General features: G+C 41.9%; 1 protein-coding gene across 2 annotated transcripts in view; it reads left to right on the plus strand.

Annotated features, from left to right (window-relative positions):
• TMEM135 (transmembrane protein 135) overlaps positions 1-16,879 on the plus strand; it is a 342,691-nt gene that overhangs the window by 224,736 nt on the left and 101,076 nt on the right. For both annotated transcript variants that reach the window (XM_033948492.1, XM_033948491.1), the window contains exon 6: positions 15,433-15,479. In XM_033948492.1, the coding sequence (XP_033804383.1) occupies positions 15,433-15,479 (47 nt within the window). The remainder of the gene's footprint in view (positions 1-15,432; positions 15,480-16,879) is intronic.

The following is a 16,879-nucleotide window of genomic DNA, read 5'->3' on the forward strand; positions in this document are numbered from 1 at the left end:
AGCTATGTTGGTCAAGCAAAATAACCCTTCTGCTTGACCAACATAGCTACTCTTATTATATTTTCTATTAAATTAACGAGTGAATGTTTGCGAGGTGCCTTGACTGCATTTTTTTTTTTTTTTTAAATATCTCCATACAAACATAAGAATTGCCACTGCTGGGTCAGACCAGTGGTCCATCCTGTCCAGCAGTCTGCTCACGCAGCGGCCCTCTGGTCAAAGACCAGCGCCCTAACTGAGACTAGCCGTACCTGCGTACGTTCTGGTTCAGCAGGAACTTGTCTAACTTTGTCTTGAATCCCTGGAGGGTGTTTTCCCCTACAACAGACTCCGGAAGAGCGTTCCAGTTTTCCACCACTCTAGGTGAAGAAGAACTTCCTTATGTTCGTACGGAATCTATCCCCTTTCAATTTTAGAGAGTGCCCTCTCGTTCTCCCTACCTTGGAGAGGGTGAACAACCTGTCCTTATCTACCAAGTCTATTCCCTTCAGTACTTTGAATGTTTCGATCATGTCCCCTCTCAATCTCCTCTGTTCCAGGGAGAAGAGGCCCAGTTTCTCTAATCTTTCACTGTACGGCAATTCCTCCAGCCCTTTAACCATCTTAGTCGCTCTTCTCTGGACCCTTTCGAGTAGTACCTTCTTCATGTACGGCGACCAGTACTGGACGCAGTACTCCAGGTGAGGGCGCACCACGGCCCAGTACAGCGGCACGATAACCTTCTCCGATCTGGTTGTGATCCCCTTCTTTATTATTCCTAGCATTCTGTTCTAATGTTAAATTTTGGCATTTTTTAAATATTGAGCTCACAAAGGTAACTTTTACTCCCTCTTCTACGAAACTTGCGCTAGCAGTTTCTAGCGTGGAGAGCCGCGATGAATGGCCCGTGCTGCTCCCGACGCTCATAGAGTTCCTTTGAGCATCGGGAGCCATTCAGCGCGGCTCCCCATGCTAGAAACTGCTAGCGCAGTTTTGGAGAAGAGGGGATTACTAAGTTGTGCTAAGCACTAGCATGCCTAATGTAGCTTAAAAGGGCTTACTGCTGGACACGCCTAGGCGTCCAGGGGTTTGGCATTAGCACGCGTAAACCACATGCAAAAGAATTTTTAAAACTTGTTTATTATGGAGGGAGCTTGGGAGGCAGGAAGTGTGTATTTCTGTGCTAATCAGTGCATCTACATTGCTGTGCAGTAAGGCCCATATTCTCTAAATGGCACCTAAGTTAAGTCCAAAAAGCTGTTTAAAATGGCACTTAAAAGAAATTTCAAGGCACCTACTGGCACCTGAAAAAACAGTGCTGGAATCACGCCTACAGAGGCGCTCACCGGCGAACTCCCTATAGCTACATCGGGAACTCCCTACAGCCATTTCCTGATGGTGATCTGCACGGGGCAGGAGCGTAGGAAGATCGCTCCTGCCCCGAAAGCCCTCTAGACCACCAGGTAAGGCCAGGGAGGTGGAGATGGGTCAGAGCCGGATAATCACGGTTTTTCAGCATTCGCGGTCCGGCTCTGCCCGTATCCCCCGCGAATGACGAGGGAGAAGTGTATATATATATATACACACACACACACACACTTTTCCCTCCGTATTCCTGGTTTCAGCAATTGTGGTTTCGATTATTTGCGGTTTTTAGCTTGCTGGCTCCTCCCCCCAAATTATGTCAGCTTGCATAGCAAAATCGCTGATTCCCAGCACTTTCTTCCTCCCCTTCAGGAACAGGCCAGGTCTCCCACCATGTTATTCGCAGTTTCACCATATTCCCGATGATTTTTAATAGAAAACAGCGAATAACATATGAAAAAGTTATTTGTGGTTTTTCTGTATTCGTGGGTCTGTTAATCCCCCATCACAGTGAATACGGAGGGAGAAGTGTATATATATATATATATCTCAGTGGTCTCAAACTCGCGGCCCGGGGGCCACATGCAGCCTGCCAGGTACTATTTTGTGGCCCATGGTCTGTACTAGTGCTGTCTGCTCTTTGCAGCGTCCTACGGCTTCCCCCCTCCTGGCCTCCCGCTCTTACCTTCAGATAATTACCGCTGCCTGCAGAGAGGATTGCCGGTTCTGTAGTGATCCTTGCAGGCTGCCATCGTCTCAGCAGCACATTCCCTCTGCTTGCTCCTGATGTCAGAAGAAGGGTGGGACCGCGACAGAGGGAACGTGCTGCTGAGACTGATGGCAGTAATGTAATGTAATGTAATTTATTTCTTATATACCGCTACATCCGTTAGGTTCTAAGCGGTTTACAGAAAATATACATTAAGATTAGAAATAAGAAAGGTACTTGAAAAATTCCCTTACTGTCCCGAAGGCTCACAATCTAACTAAAGTACCTGGAGGGTAATAGAGAAGTGAAAAGTAGAGTTAGAGGAAAAATAAATAAATAAACATTTTAACAAGACAGCATTGATCTAAATACTTTGGAAGGTAGAAGAGAGGAGAGAAAGGAATAGAAGCAGAAGGGGGAGCCGTTGAACAGTAGAATTCTGGAGAAATTTAAATGATAGAAATAGAACAAAACAAAGACAAAAGGCAAAACAATAGATAAGATTAAAGATAAATCATAAGCTGGAAAGAAAAATAAAATAAAACTTTGTCTTCAATCCTCGGTTTCAGCGTCGGCGATCCTCTCTGCAGGCTGCGGTAATTAGCTGAAACTAAGACCGGGAGGCCGGGGAGGAAGCTGGAGGATGCTGCAAAGAAGGGGGGAACATTCAGGCCTTCGGGGGGTGGGGGGGGGAGAGATTTATAAACTATAAAGAGTTTTACCTCATGCAAAATTGTCATTTCTTTAATAAGAAATTAACAATTTTTTCTGCGGCCCTCTAAGTACCGACAAATCCAAAATGTGGCCCTGCAAAGGGTTTGAGTTTGAGACCACTGATTATATTTATATAGAGAATGAATCAATCAGAAATAAGATTACAAACAAACAAAAAATAATATGCGATGACATATTTTATTGGCATTTCATGACTAGCATTTGGGAGCTGACACTTCCTGCGCTGGGTCTGAGAACTGCTAGAAACTACAAGTGAATCATACAGTACATTCCATTGATAGTATATGGTGGGGGAGGGGGGAGGATGCTGGTGTTTTAGTATGTTCAGGAAGTTATAGGTAGTGGAATTTTATAGCTGGTAATGCCTGTCCCTTTCTGATCCGTTTTGCTCTATCATTGAAATGCTTATTTTCTGGCAAAAGTCATCTTTGGCTTATTCATTCTTGTTTGCTTTACATTAGATGACTGGAGTGTAGCTCCCCCAAATTAGTGACGATATGTATCAAATTAGTCCTTTAAGAAATTAATGCATTTTATTTTTATGTATTTAATATTTAATTTCCATGCATAACATGGCAGAGAAAGCCACATCTACAAAACTGGAGTTTTACCAGGAAATGTCTGGTGAACCTCCGCCCCGGTTAGCCCTGTGTATTTCAAGTATGTGATTCAGTCTTGGGGCAGCCTGAAACCTTTCACTTTCCAAGCGCCTGGACATTGTGAGGGATTAAGTGTGACTCCACTTCACTCCTAATCATCTTCGCAGCATGAAGTTATTTGCTTGTTCTCCCATGCTGAGATATGCCTTGTTCATCTCATTCCGGCTTGCTGTGAGGAGAAGCCACTGCTCTTTAGACATGGCTAGGCTGACCTTTGCATTGATTTAGGAGTGTTTTGGAAATGTCCCAGGGAGTGTTTTGGAAATGTCCTAGGGAAGATTTTCAACAGCTTGTATTATATGTATTTTTTTCAAGGACTTTGCCTTTGAACAGCAGGAAAGCTGAAAAACAGCAAGAGGGTTTCCTTTTTTCCTCATACCTTGATGGGGTTTTTTATCTGGGTTTAGGTTACAAGAATGAAACCTAAAATCATACAACCCAGCGGTATATGTCACAATCACAAAAATAGTGTAAAATACCACTTATATGGAACAATACACATCAGTATTGTTAGCCCCTTACAATTTAGGGCTTACTATACGGCCTCGGAGATGGAGCCTACGCACAGCAATACAATCACAAGCTGAGATGATCCGCATAGTTGTAATACTCCTGCTCCAATCATTGGCCAATAAATACTTTTTTTGTGCTTTTTAAAAATATAGTGTTAATCTTAGAACTAGTATAAACCCTTCACCAATCAATTCTGAAGGTGAGAGGGAAGTCACGGGCCTCTTCCCAGGTAGAGCAGTGCGGGCTCAAGCTAGAGTAATGCCTTAGACCTGGGTGTGGAAGAGGCTGGATTCACACCACCTTTAGCAGCCCCACAAGCCAGTGTGTGTATTGCAGCTGAAACCATGGAAGTAGGCTTGGCAACCCTTTTCAAAGCCTGAGTTAAACAACTTGTGCGTGTGATTGTTAGTGTCCCGGTGGCCCTGACGCAGCGGATGTATGTAATTCCCGCGAAACGCTGGCCGCGTCGGCAGACGGACATGAACTAACTGAGGTTTTAAAAAAAGACTCCCACAGTGAAGACTACTAAAACAACAAGATAAGTTTTGTGGTCTGGTTTTTCAAATGTGGATAATATGCACAGTACTTGCTGAAGATTCTTTGAAAAAGTACTATATCTTCAGAATTGATTGGTGAAGGGTTTATACTAGTTCTAAGATTAACACTATATTTAAAAAGAGCACAAAAAAAGTATTTATTGGCCAATGATTGGAGCAGGAGTATTACAACTATGCGGATCATCTCAGCTTGTGATTGTATTGCTGTGCGTAGGCTCCATCTCCAATCCCTGGTGAAGAAATGCTTCTTCAGCCTTCACATGCTAAGGAAAGTCAGACCCTATTTTCACCAAAAACACTTCGCAGTCCTAGTACAATCCATCATCCTCTCCAGATTGGATTATTGCAATTCTATCTACCTCAGCCTAACCAAGAAAAGCCTCCACAGACTTCAGCGGATTTAGAACGCCGCAGCTAAGCTTGTTTTCGCGAAAAGCAAATTTGATCACGTCTCACCACTCCTGTCTAAGCTCCATTGGCTCCCAGTAATCCCCAGGATCCACTTCAAATGTGCGTGTCTGGCCTACAAGATCCTACATGGCATCCTTCCTGCCGTTATCCCTCTATCCTGGAACTCCCCAACCCCTACTTCCTCCAGATCCTCCCAAATTTTTAAACTATCCTTCCCTTCCATAAAAGGTATTTCCCATGTAGGCAAACTTGGGTCATCCCTCCCCTTTAGAATCACTGAGATCTGGAATAACCTCACCTCCCCTCTCCGAACCTCAAGCTCCCTCCAACTCTTCCGCAAACACCTAAAAACCTGGCTATGCTCAAAACTGTAGCACTTCCCCCCTCTTAGGCCTCTCACCTTCCCCCTTTACACCTAACTCTTTAATCTCTCCACTGTAGTTCCTCTCTCATCTTTCTTCCTGTAAACCGTGCCGAGCTCCGCATTCGTGGAGATGGTGCGGTATATAAACCCAAGGTTTAGTTTAGTTTAGTATAGTAAGCCCTAAATTGTAAGGGGCTAACAATACTGATGTGTATTGTTCCATATAAGTGGTATTTTACACTATTTTTGGGTTTAGGTTACAAGACCCAGATTTAAAAGCACAACACGCTTCCTTCCCCTATGTTCAAGAAAGTGACGAGGTTTTTGGTTTTGGGTTTTTGTTTTTTTTTTCTAATAAAGGGGAAATAATAGCCTTAGCAGCTTGTCAATATTAGGGACTCAAGTCTGAATGATTACTCTAGGATTTTATTTTCTGTCGCACATCGACGGAAGGCCAAGGTTTTTAGACGGTAATTCCATCATCATCGCTTGAGGGTACAATTTAGCAAGCTTCGCTCCTTGCTTCCAGTCCCGTCTCTCAAGGAAGAGTCATGAACTGGTTCATTGTTTAAACCCTAGCCCAAAGGGGATATTTAATAGAAAGCAGACTGAGGTTTCATAAATTTTGAATCTAGAAATTACAGCAAGCAAGAGAAATAAAATAAAGAGCCTAATATTCTGTGGTCTGCTCAGCACTTAAATATGACCAGGTGCCTTATTGGATTATATTTCTCAAATTTCCAGCCGGCTTTTCCACTTAGGGTGACAGTTGGATTTGAAGCCATAACTCACATAGGTATATTTTCCAGTTAAGTCAGGACTGCTACAGTATTTGTGTGGTCCTGTTTAAGCAGATAAACGGCTCCTTTTACAAAGGTACATTAGGGCCTTAACACGCGGAATAGCGCGCGCTAGCCGCTACCGCCTCCTTTTAAGCAGGCGGTAATTTTTCGGCTAGCGCGCGCTAATCTTTTCCGTGCGCTAAAAACACTAGCGCACCTTAGTAAAAGGAGCCCAAAGTTTAAACAGCTTTGATTATAAGTGCTGTCAGCTTAAGTTATAAAAGGCAGCTGAAGGGGGTTGTTTGGTTTGGGGGGGGGGGGGACAAGCCAAATTTCATCTCTGCCCTCCAGACTTCCTTATTTAGGAGTATTCTGAAAATGTACGTTTGAAATTTACTAAAATATTAAATGCTTTGATAGAGTTTAATAAAGGAATAAAAGAGCGTGCACCAAAAAAAATCAACCCCAAACAACAAATTTTTCCAAAAGTTTTGCTTCCTTAAAACAAAGTGGTGATTATGATAGACCCCTTCGGAATAAACACAAATATAATTTCCCACCCATTGTGTCACATAGGAATTTTGAGAAACACGATGGCATCTTTAATTAACTATAACATGTTTTAATGCACAAAGGGGTCCTTTTAGTAAGGCATGCTAGCCGTTTGATCGTACACTAACGAGTCCATAGAATATAATGGATGCGTTAGCGTTTAACTAAACTAAACTAAACCTTAAGTTTATATACCACATCCTCTCCACAGAAGTGGAGCTCGGCACGGTTTACAATAACTTAAAATATAAGAAGAGAAAGGAAAAGGTTTACATGAGCTTATATATAGAATGGAAGAGTAAGGGGGAAAATAGAATTACATGTTAGAGAAGAGCCAAGTTTTCAGTTGTTTGCGGAATAGTTGGAGAGAGCCCAGGTTCCGCAGCGGGATGGTAAGGTCGTTCCAGAGACCTGTGATTTTGAAGAGAAGAGATTTTCCCAGTTTACCTGCATAGAAAATACCGTGTAGAGAGGGGAAGGATAGTTTATTACATTACATTAGGGATTTCTATTCCGCCATTACCTTGCAGTTCAAGGCGGATTACAAAAGAATTATCCAAGATGTATTACAACAAGAACTTACAAAAAAAATAAAAATAAAAAATTGGTAATTTTCAAAAAGAGTAAGAAATGGGTAAGGTTATTTGTTTGGGGTAGTTGGCTTTAGTGAGAGGTGGAGTTTGAGACTTGCGGTATTATTTCTTTTATATTTATATTTATAGTTTAACATGTGCTAAATTGGCTATCGCGCCTTAGTAAAAGGATCCCAAAGTTTTTTTGGGGTTTTTTTTTTTTTAATTTATCAATTTTAAACATTATCATTTATACAAAATAATAATAAGAAAGGAAAGATTTACAGAAATTAAAGAAATAGTCTTTACAAGAGAAACCACTCTCTCTTCTAGTCCACGTAAGGAGGACCCCAAAGTTTCTGATACGCTGTGATAGTTTGCCGTGGCTAAAAGTGTTTTCCTGCTGATTTTTCGTTTGTACTCAGTGTCCGGTGCATCTCGTTGCAGGGTCCAACAATAGTCAGTCAGCATTGATGGATTCCAGTTGCCCTTTTTTCCAGGCGATTTTTCTCTGGCCTGACTAACAGATCTTCAGATCTCTCATCATTAATGACGTGTATGATCTGTGGACTGACAAAAAATGCCTTCTTTAATCTTAGAGTCTGTTATTAATTATTAACTGCATTAGCCTGAACGCATAACAAGAAATTGTAAAAATGTACTTTTTTGTGATTTGTAATTTTAAATGTGATTTTCGTGATCAGCAGCCAAAAATCTCTAAGATATACTCGAAAGTGTTGAAGAAGCAAAAATGTTCTTGTCCAGTGCAAGATAACCTGCTATATTTCACCAACAGACTGCTTCAGGGGTTAATAGTATATAGCAGTCCAAGTTTTCAGACCAAAGGAAATTTATTAGCATCCAAATGAGTGAAACAATATCCTGACTCGTCAGGGACTGTGTTTCAGCTCAAAAGCCTATTTCAGGAGTCCTAGAATCTTATTAAAAAATATTATATATACAGTGGTACCTCGGTTTACGAGTGCACCGGTTTGCGAGTGTTTTGCAAGACGAGCAAAACATTTGCAAAATCGGCACCAGCATGTCCTGTGCGTGGTGCCGGTGCCTGAAGATCTGCTTCCTGTGCAAGGCCTGAGAGTTCACGTCGAACGTGAACTCTCATGTCGAACGTGAACTCTCAAGGCCCAGCACAGGAAGCAGATCTTCAGGCACCGGCACCACGCACAGGACATGCTGGTGCCAGTGCCGCTGCAGAGGCTACAGAAAAGTAAGAAGAGGGTTCGGGTGGGTTGGGGAGACCTTAGGTCGCGGCGGGGGGGGGGGTGCCCGATGGCGGCGGGAGGTGCTGGATCGTGGGGGGGAGGATGCCGGTTCGCGGGGGGGGGGCCTTCGGGGGGAGCAATGCCGGTTCTCGGGGGGGGGGGGGGAGCAGCGCTGCTGGCCTCGGGGGGGGGAAGGTGGGGGGTGGAAACATATCAAAGCAAGTTTCTCTTACTTCCTATGGGGAAACTTGCTTCGATATACGAGCATTTTGGATTACGAGCATGCTCCTGGAACGGATTATGCTCGTAATCCAAGGTACCACTGTATTCCAGGCATCCACCACCCTCTCCGTAAAGTAGAATTTCCTAACATTGCTCTTGAATCTACCACCCCTGAACCTCAAATTATGTCCTCTGGTTTTACCATTTTCCTTTCTCTTTTTGCTTCAAGTATTTGAACGTCTGAATCATATCTCCCCTGTCTCTCCTGGACTACTCTGCTCGTCTTTGGATGCATAACAAGAAATTGTAGTTCTGTGCAGAGGCTGTCGTTCCCTATTGACTAGTGGAGTTAATAGTACATATCCATTGCACAAAGTTTCTGTTTCTTCTATAGTTTAGAGCAGGGGTCGCCAAACTTTTCACCATGAGGCCCATATTGGGTACTTCAGCATTTTTCAGCAGGCTGTAGTGAAAAAAAAAGATAAATAAATCTAGATATATGAGTTTTATTGAAAGCAGAGTATGTGAGATTAAATTATCGTATATTAATGACGACAAACACTACCGGCAAATTCTCATATTTTCTTCACAAATCATAATAAAACCATTAATGTGAATGATGGAACTGTTTTTGTGTTTTTAAAAAAAATCTTATTAAACTGAGGTTTAAATTTTGAAACGCTAATTAAACTGTAAAAGAGAATAAATTTATAAATAATTATGAAATTATTAAAATCACGAGACCTCCGTACAAGCAAATATGTGAATAAGTGAATACACACCTTTAAATATAAATTTATTGAATTACAAATTGAGTATTACACTGCCCCACTGCAAGTATTCTTACGGACAGTTAACCGTAGCAACTAGTAACGAACTTCCAGATTCAATTTAAAGATTAGTCACAGCGCCAGAGCTATCTACACTGCTGCGAATTGACACTGTCAATCGAAGCCGAAGAAATATCGCAAAATATACAATTAAGATTCAGTATTAAATAAAGTTGTGAATAATATTAACATAATATGGAATACAATATTTTTTGAACACAATTTTAATTAATGCATTTGAAATCTATCAACACCCTGTAGTTTTGTTGGGTTTTTTTTGTGAATTCTCCTTGGAAAATTAGTCCAATTGGTGCATTTCCACACAATTCTTCCGTGGGCCGGATAAAATCATATCACGGGTCATACTTTGGAGACCCTTGGTTTAGAGCATTATAAATATTCCTGCTAATTCTCACAAGTTCTTTCTCACATTACGATTCAGTATTAAATAAAGTTATGAATAATATTAACATAATATGGAATACAATATTTTTTTTAACACAATTGGGCTTTTATTTAATTGAATGAAAATAATACTGGTATGTTTTGATAAGGTAGGGTAGACAGTACCATTGGGTGGGGCGGGGAGGGTGTGGAGAGGGGTGGTAGAGGTTAATGAAAGGTTCAAACACATAGTCACATATAGATAAAGTGGGGGTTTATTGAAAATGGAATATATTTATTTTATTATGTATATTATTTTATTATATTTGATGCATTATTCTTGTAATCAGTGCCTTGATGTTATATTTGTTGCATTTGATGATGTTTGCATCAATAAAACCGTTTGAATCTAATGCATTTGAAATCTATCAACACCCCGTAGTTTTCTATTTTTCGCACAATTCTTCCGTGGGCCGGATAAAATCATATCGCAGGTCATACTTTGGAGACCCCTGGTTTATAGCATTATATACTAAACTAAACTAAACCTTAAGTTTATATACCGCATCATCTCCACGGATGTGGAGCTCGGCACAGTTTACAAGAACTTAAAATTTAGGAAGAGAAGGAAAAAAAAGGTTTACATGAACTTATATATAGAAAAGAAGAGTAAGGGGGGATAGAATTACATTTTAGTGAAAAGCCAGGTTTTCAGTTGCTTGTGGAATAATTGGAGGGAGCCCAGGTTCCGCAGCGGGGTAGTAAGGTCGTTCCAAAGACTTGTGATTCTGAAGAAAAAAGGGATTTTCCCAGTTTGCCTGCATAGCGAATACCGTGTAGAGAGGGGAAGGATAGTTTATACCTTTGGGCGGGTCTGGTGGAGTCAGGACTCAAGGAGTTATAAGATAGTGGGATTAAGGGAGGAAGAATGCCGTGAATGATCTTAAAGCCAGGCAGGAGCATTTGAAATGGATTCTGGAAATCACTGGGAGCCAGTGAAGTTTGGCTAGGAGTGGGGAGACATGGTTAGACTTGCGTTTTGCAAAGATCAACTTGGCTGCAGTATTCTGGATTAGCTGGAATCTTTGAAGACTTTTTTTTGATAGGCTTAAATAGATGGCATTACGGTAGTCTAGTTTGGAGAGGATGATGGATCGGACAAGGACGGCGAAATGTTGTTGGCGAAAATAGGATCTTACTTTCCTCAGCATGTGGAGGCTGAAAAAGCATGATTTAGCCAAGGAGTTGAGGTGGTCATTGAAGGAGAGAGAAGAATCGATAATGATGCCAAGGACCTTGCTTGAGAACTCAAGCTGCAGTGGTAGTGCGAAGAGGGTGGGCAGGTGTTCTAATTTTGGGCCGAGCCAGAGTAATTTTGTCCCCAAATCATTATACCCCAATTCATTCTAAGTATTCTTGCTAATTCTCACAAGTTCCTTCTGACATCTGCAGAGAAGTGTTCTGCTTCTGGTTCAGTAATGTTATATCTACATAGGTCACCTCTAAAATCACTTTATTGTGATTAAATAGTAGCTTTAGAATGAATCTCAATAATCTCTTGTTTTAATTTCAGGTATTAGATTTTCTTTGATACCTTCCTAGGGATTATTCAAGGCTTGCTTTACTGTGAGGCGTTGGTGGAGGTGCAGTTTGCTGGCAGGCTCCCAGTCAGTATTTGACAAATTGCTGCATTCCATCTCATTAAACATGTCAGTTAGTGAAGACTAACAATAATTCTTGATTTTATTGTGGAATTAGATGATTTTAAGGATCCGACAGGTTTCTCTTGCAGCGATTCCTTCTACCAAAACAGCTGCATGGCAAATGGATAGAGCCAGGAGTCTGGCACTATGGGCTGTCTTGCAATAAATACGGGGTATACAGTGAGTAAAGGGAAATGGTATACAGAACTGCTAAGATATAGTTCTGCCTTTCCTCTTGAATATGAATGTCATCAGTCTTGGCACAAAAGGCTGGGTTTATGAAAATCACTGCCTTGTTGAAAAGAAGCTGATTTTTAATAGCAGAAAGTCAACATCAAGACTTCATTGCAGACCTCCTTGGAGTTCAAATATATTTCATTTATTCACAGAGCATTAAAGACCTTCCTCTTCCGCCAATCAGGCCATTAAAAACTGCCTCCTCAATATACTTCTCCTCGCACTCTTCGCTATGACCAGTCTGGACTCTAGAATAAGCTCTGTTGTTGTCTACCATAACCTATTTGTTGTCATGACTAGTCTTTAAATGATTATGAACGTCTACTTGTAACCCATTCTGAGCTTCTGGGAGAATGGGATAGAAATCAAAATAAATAAAAACACACTACAAAAGTACCACTGAACAGTATGTAGGCTTTCTAATCTGAATGATGAGAAGCTATAGTAACAAGTTCAGAGTCACAATAAATAAATGTATAATGCCCTCTTATTAAATTTAAATCAATTATTTATTAAACCCTATTTATTTAAAATTTTACAATAGACATAATACACATAACAGAATTACATTCCTAAAGTGCAAGCTCAATTGCTAATTAAATTGCTGCTATCTCCGACCTGCCATCAATTTCATTTGATTTCTCCTCTGTCTGTTGAAGAGACTCTTGTTTCCGTAAGACTAGCAGAAAAAGTTTTTTTTAAGTCCTTGGATTACTCACATTATAGGCTCCTTTTACTAAGCCGCGTCAGGGCTTTAACACACGGAATAGCGTGCGCTAGACCTTAACGCCAACATGGAGCTGGCGCTAGTTCTAGCCGCGTAGCGTGCGGTAATATTCCGCGTGCACTAAAAATGCTAGCGCACCTTAGTAAAAAGAGCCCTATGTATATTGTGAAATTTTAACTAAATAGTTCTTAATAAATAATTGATTTAAATTTAATAAGAGGGCATTATACATTTATTTTTTGTCATGTAATGAATGTCAGAAAGATAGATAAATCATCCCGTTTTTGTTGTTAGTTAGTTAGTTAGTATGGTGGGAGGAGGGGGAATGGAATTGAACCTCAGATCGGCCAGATGCCTTATACCAGGGGTGCCCAATAGGTCGATCGTGATCAACCGGTAGCTCGCCAAGGCAAAGTGAGTCGATCACCCAGGACTCACTTTGCCTTGGCGATCTATCGGGCCGATCAGTTTTCCTCTCCCCGACGTCAATTCTGCCGTCGGAGAGGAAGTTCGGGCCAGCCAATCGCTGCCTGGCTGGGCGGAACTTCCTCTCCGACGGCAGAATTGACTCGGGGAGAGGAATGCTGGTCATCCCGAAGCAGGGAGAGCATGGGGCAGTCGGCGTCGGCTTTGGGGCCTGTTATCCATTGGTGGCGGTTTGGGTCCTGTTCCCCGATGGTAGCAGTAGTGGCAGTGGCTTGGGGAAGGGCAGGGAGAAAGAAAGAAAGAAAGGGGCGCAGGCAGGGAGACAGAAGGAAAGAAGAGAAACAGAAAAAAAAGAAAGGGGGCATGAAGAGAGAAAGAAAGAAAGGTCATGGAGAGAGGAAGAAAAAGTTGGGGGAGGGAATGAGGTGTGGAGAAGAGGAAGCATACAGGCTGAAAGAAAGATTGGATGCACAGTCAGAAGAAGAAAGTCAAACCAGAGACTCATGAAATCACCAGCCAAGGTAGGAAAAATGATTTTATTTTAAATTTAGTGATCAAAATGTGTCTGAATTTATATCTGCTGTCTATATTTTACAATATGGTCCCCTTTTACTAAACCGCAATAGTGGTTTTTAGCGCAGGGAGCCTATGAGCATCGAGAGCAGCGCTGGGCATTCAGCGCAGCTCCCTGCGCTAAAAACTGCTATTGTGGTTTAGTAAAAAGGGAGGGGGGGGGGGTATTTGTCTATTTTTGTATGGTTGTTACTGAGGTGACAGTGCATAGAGTCATCTGCTTTGACCTCTTTGAAAAAACCCCGGAATAGGAATGATATTTAACAATTCTATGCGTACAGTGTGCGTTGTGTTTTTTATTTTATTTTATTGTTGGTAGATAATTTTGACTTGGTCATTTTAAAAGTAGCTCGCGAGTCAAAAAAGTGTGGGCACCCCTGCCTTATACCCTTAACCATTACTACTCATTCTTTTTGGCTAAGATAAATGTAATTTCTGAATCATGAGCCGAGCACAAAGTCTAGAGACCGATTGACTTTTGGTTTCAATTTTGGTGCCAAAATTGGCCCCAAAATGATATTTGTTGCCTTTTGGTTTCATAGAAAAACACTGATGTGTTTTTGGCTGAAATCAAAACCTTGTGTTGTGTTCCCATAGCATCTCCCCTAAGCCCCTAACCAGGAGCAGTCTCTACCCCTTCCTCCCCACAGAACAGATGTATCCCTCACTCTTACCCCTCCCCAAATCTACCTTACAATTGCTGGTGGTTTAGTTGGGATAGGAGCGATCCCCAGTCACTCCTGCCCATGCCGGCTTCAAACTGGCTACTGCGACCTCCTGTGGCAGTCTCGCAGAACTGCCACCAATTATGACAGCAGAGACAATATGGACAGTAATGGCTGGGGTTCATTCCTGACCCAACTACATACTGCACCACAACTGATTACAAGACTTAATTGACTTGAATGAAATGAATGCCCAGGCTAATCTAAATCTACCCTGTCCCCATAGATCAGGGGTGTCAAATGTCTGTCCTCGAGGGCCGCAATCTAGTCAGGTTTTCAGGATTTCCCCAATGAATATGCATGACGTCTATTAGCATACAATGAAAACAGTGCATGCAAATAGATCTCATGCATATTCATTGGGGAAATCCTGAAAACACAACTGGATTGCGGCCCTTGAGGACTGACATTTGACACTTCTGCCATAGATGATGAGTCACGAAGTAGTCTTCCCCAGTGGCAATCTGGAGTATTGCAAGCATCTTTTCCCATTATTATGAATGAATACACTTCCCCCTTCGTATTCATGGTTTCAGCAATCGCGGTTTCGATGATTCATGTTTTTTAGCTTGCTGGTTCCTTCCCCCAAAATTACATCAGCTTGCATAGAGAAATCGCTGATTCCAAGCGTTTACAGAGAAAATCACTGATTCCCAGCACTTTCCTCACCATGTTTTGCCTCTCCTTCAGGAACAGGACAGATCGCCCACCATGTTATTCGCGGTTTCACCATATTCACAATGGTTTTTAATAGAAAACAGCGAATAACATATGAAAAAATTATTAGTGATTTTTCTGTTTTTGTGGGTCTATTAATCCCCTATCTCAGTGAATACGGAGGGAGAAGTGTAATAAGTGTTTTCACAAGGGAACAAAGTAGAAGATCCCATGAATATTCCCCGGTTTTATATATCTATCTGTAAATATAAGGATATACACATAAATAGATATAGAATCAGCACATAACAGGAGGATGACTGCCTGTTTCTTTTTAAAATCCTCTTTAGCTATACACAGCTGATGTTTTTATGCCCTGAAACTTAAGGTATTTGAGTTGAACTGAGATCCTGCCAACGAATCTGCCACTGCAATAATGCAGCCAGACCTGTCTTGGCTCAAGGAACACCATTGTATTTAAATCACTGCATTACCTTTTCAAACTCTGCTCTTTTTGCTTCCTACAGGTCCTTTTATTCTGCATCACAGCTGCTTTCTACATGTTCTTTTTCAGGTATGTTAATCACATTTCTACTTTATGGTTTATTTTTCCCCCTTTTTTCCCCAAATGAGTGTTTTGTGTCCATTTAGAAATTACGGGGTAGATTCACGGACGTGCGCCGAAACTTAGGCGCAAAATATATGGGCGCCAGGTGCCAGTTCTCTAAGGGCAATTGCTCATGAAATTGCCGTTAAAGAATAAAGTGTAAGTTGGCATGTGCTTGCCTAAATGTAGGCACAAACACTTGTGCCATAGGAGCATCTCAATCCCAGTGATCTTCCTCAGGGGATCTCTGCCTGCGTTACCAAGCTGGCAGTCAGTTCAGCTCGTTCCTGCAATCGTCTGTACGCAGGAAGAAGCTGAAGTGAGTGACGATTAAATGTAGTTTCATAGTTGTACTAAATCATCAATTTGCCCTATGGCGCTATAGTGAGTTTTAATGGATATTGGGCATGACGACTATTGAGACTCCTTTCTGATCTCTAGATATACAGTACTCCCCCGAAGTTTGCGGGGGTTGCGTTCCCGGAGCATTTGTGAACTTTGAAAAACTGCAAATATTGGATGTGGTTTAGGAGCAGGGATCGGAGGCGGGAGAGGGACTGCAAGGGCGACGGCGGGCGCTGCTAGTGCCGATGCGGGCGGTGGCGCTTGCGGATCAGGGGGGGGGGGTCGGAGAAGCTCCGAATTTCTGGAGAGGGCTGCATTACATGCGGGAGAGGGCAGCAGGGGTGGGGGGGGGTGGCGGAGGATGTGCACGGCAGGGTCTCGGAAGAGGTGGTCAGAAAAAAACTGCGAATGACTGAGTCTGCGAATTTGCGGGGGTATACTATAGTTTCTTAGTAGCATATTTGCAGGGATTTTTGTTACTCCACAGTATCTGACAGTAGAGGAATTTTGTGGTGTTACTGAAGGGACACCAAGATTTGAATCTATTGCATGCCAAATAAGAAATCTAGGACTGTGTTAGATTGAAATATTTATATTACATTAGTATTAATGGATTGCCCCAGAAGGAGTGTGGCGTAGTGGTTAGAGCTACAGCCTCAGCACCCTGAGATTATGGGTTCAAATCCCGTGTTGCTCCTTGTGACCCTGGGCAAGTCACGTAATCCTCCACTGCCCAAAGTTCATTTTATAGATTGTGAGCCCACTTGGGTAGATAGAGAAAATGCAGGAAGTATCTGTATGTAAACTGCTTTGAGAATGGTTGTAAAACTACAAAAAGGCAGTATACAAGCTCCTTTCCCTACAATTTGGAAGAACCTGGCCATATATCCACAGATTACATGATTTCATTAGGGTTTCATGACATAGATACTTTGGTTTGTGTTTGTGTAGGTGTACAATATGTTTGGAGAGAAGACTGGCTATATCTGGTGTTGTAGTCTTGATATTACGGGGTGTGTCTT

This window comes from Geotrypetes seraphini, chromosome 6, assembly GCF_902459505.1.
Source record: "Geotrypetes seraphini chromosome 6, aGeoSer1.1, whole genome shotgun sequence".
Taxonomy (NCBI): Eukaryota; Metazoa; Chordata; class Amphibia; order Gymnophiona; family Dermophiidae; genus Geotrypetes; species Geotrypetes seraphini.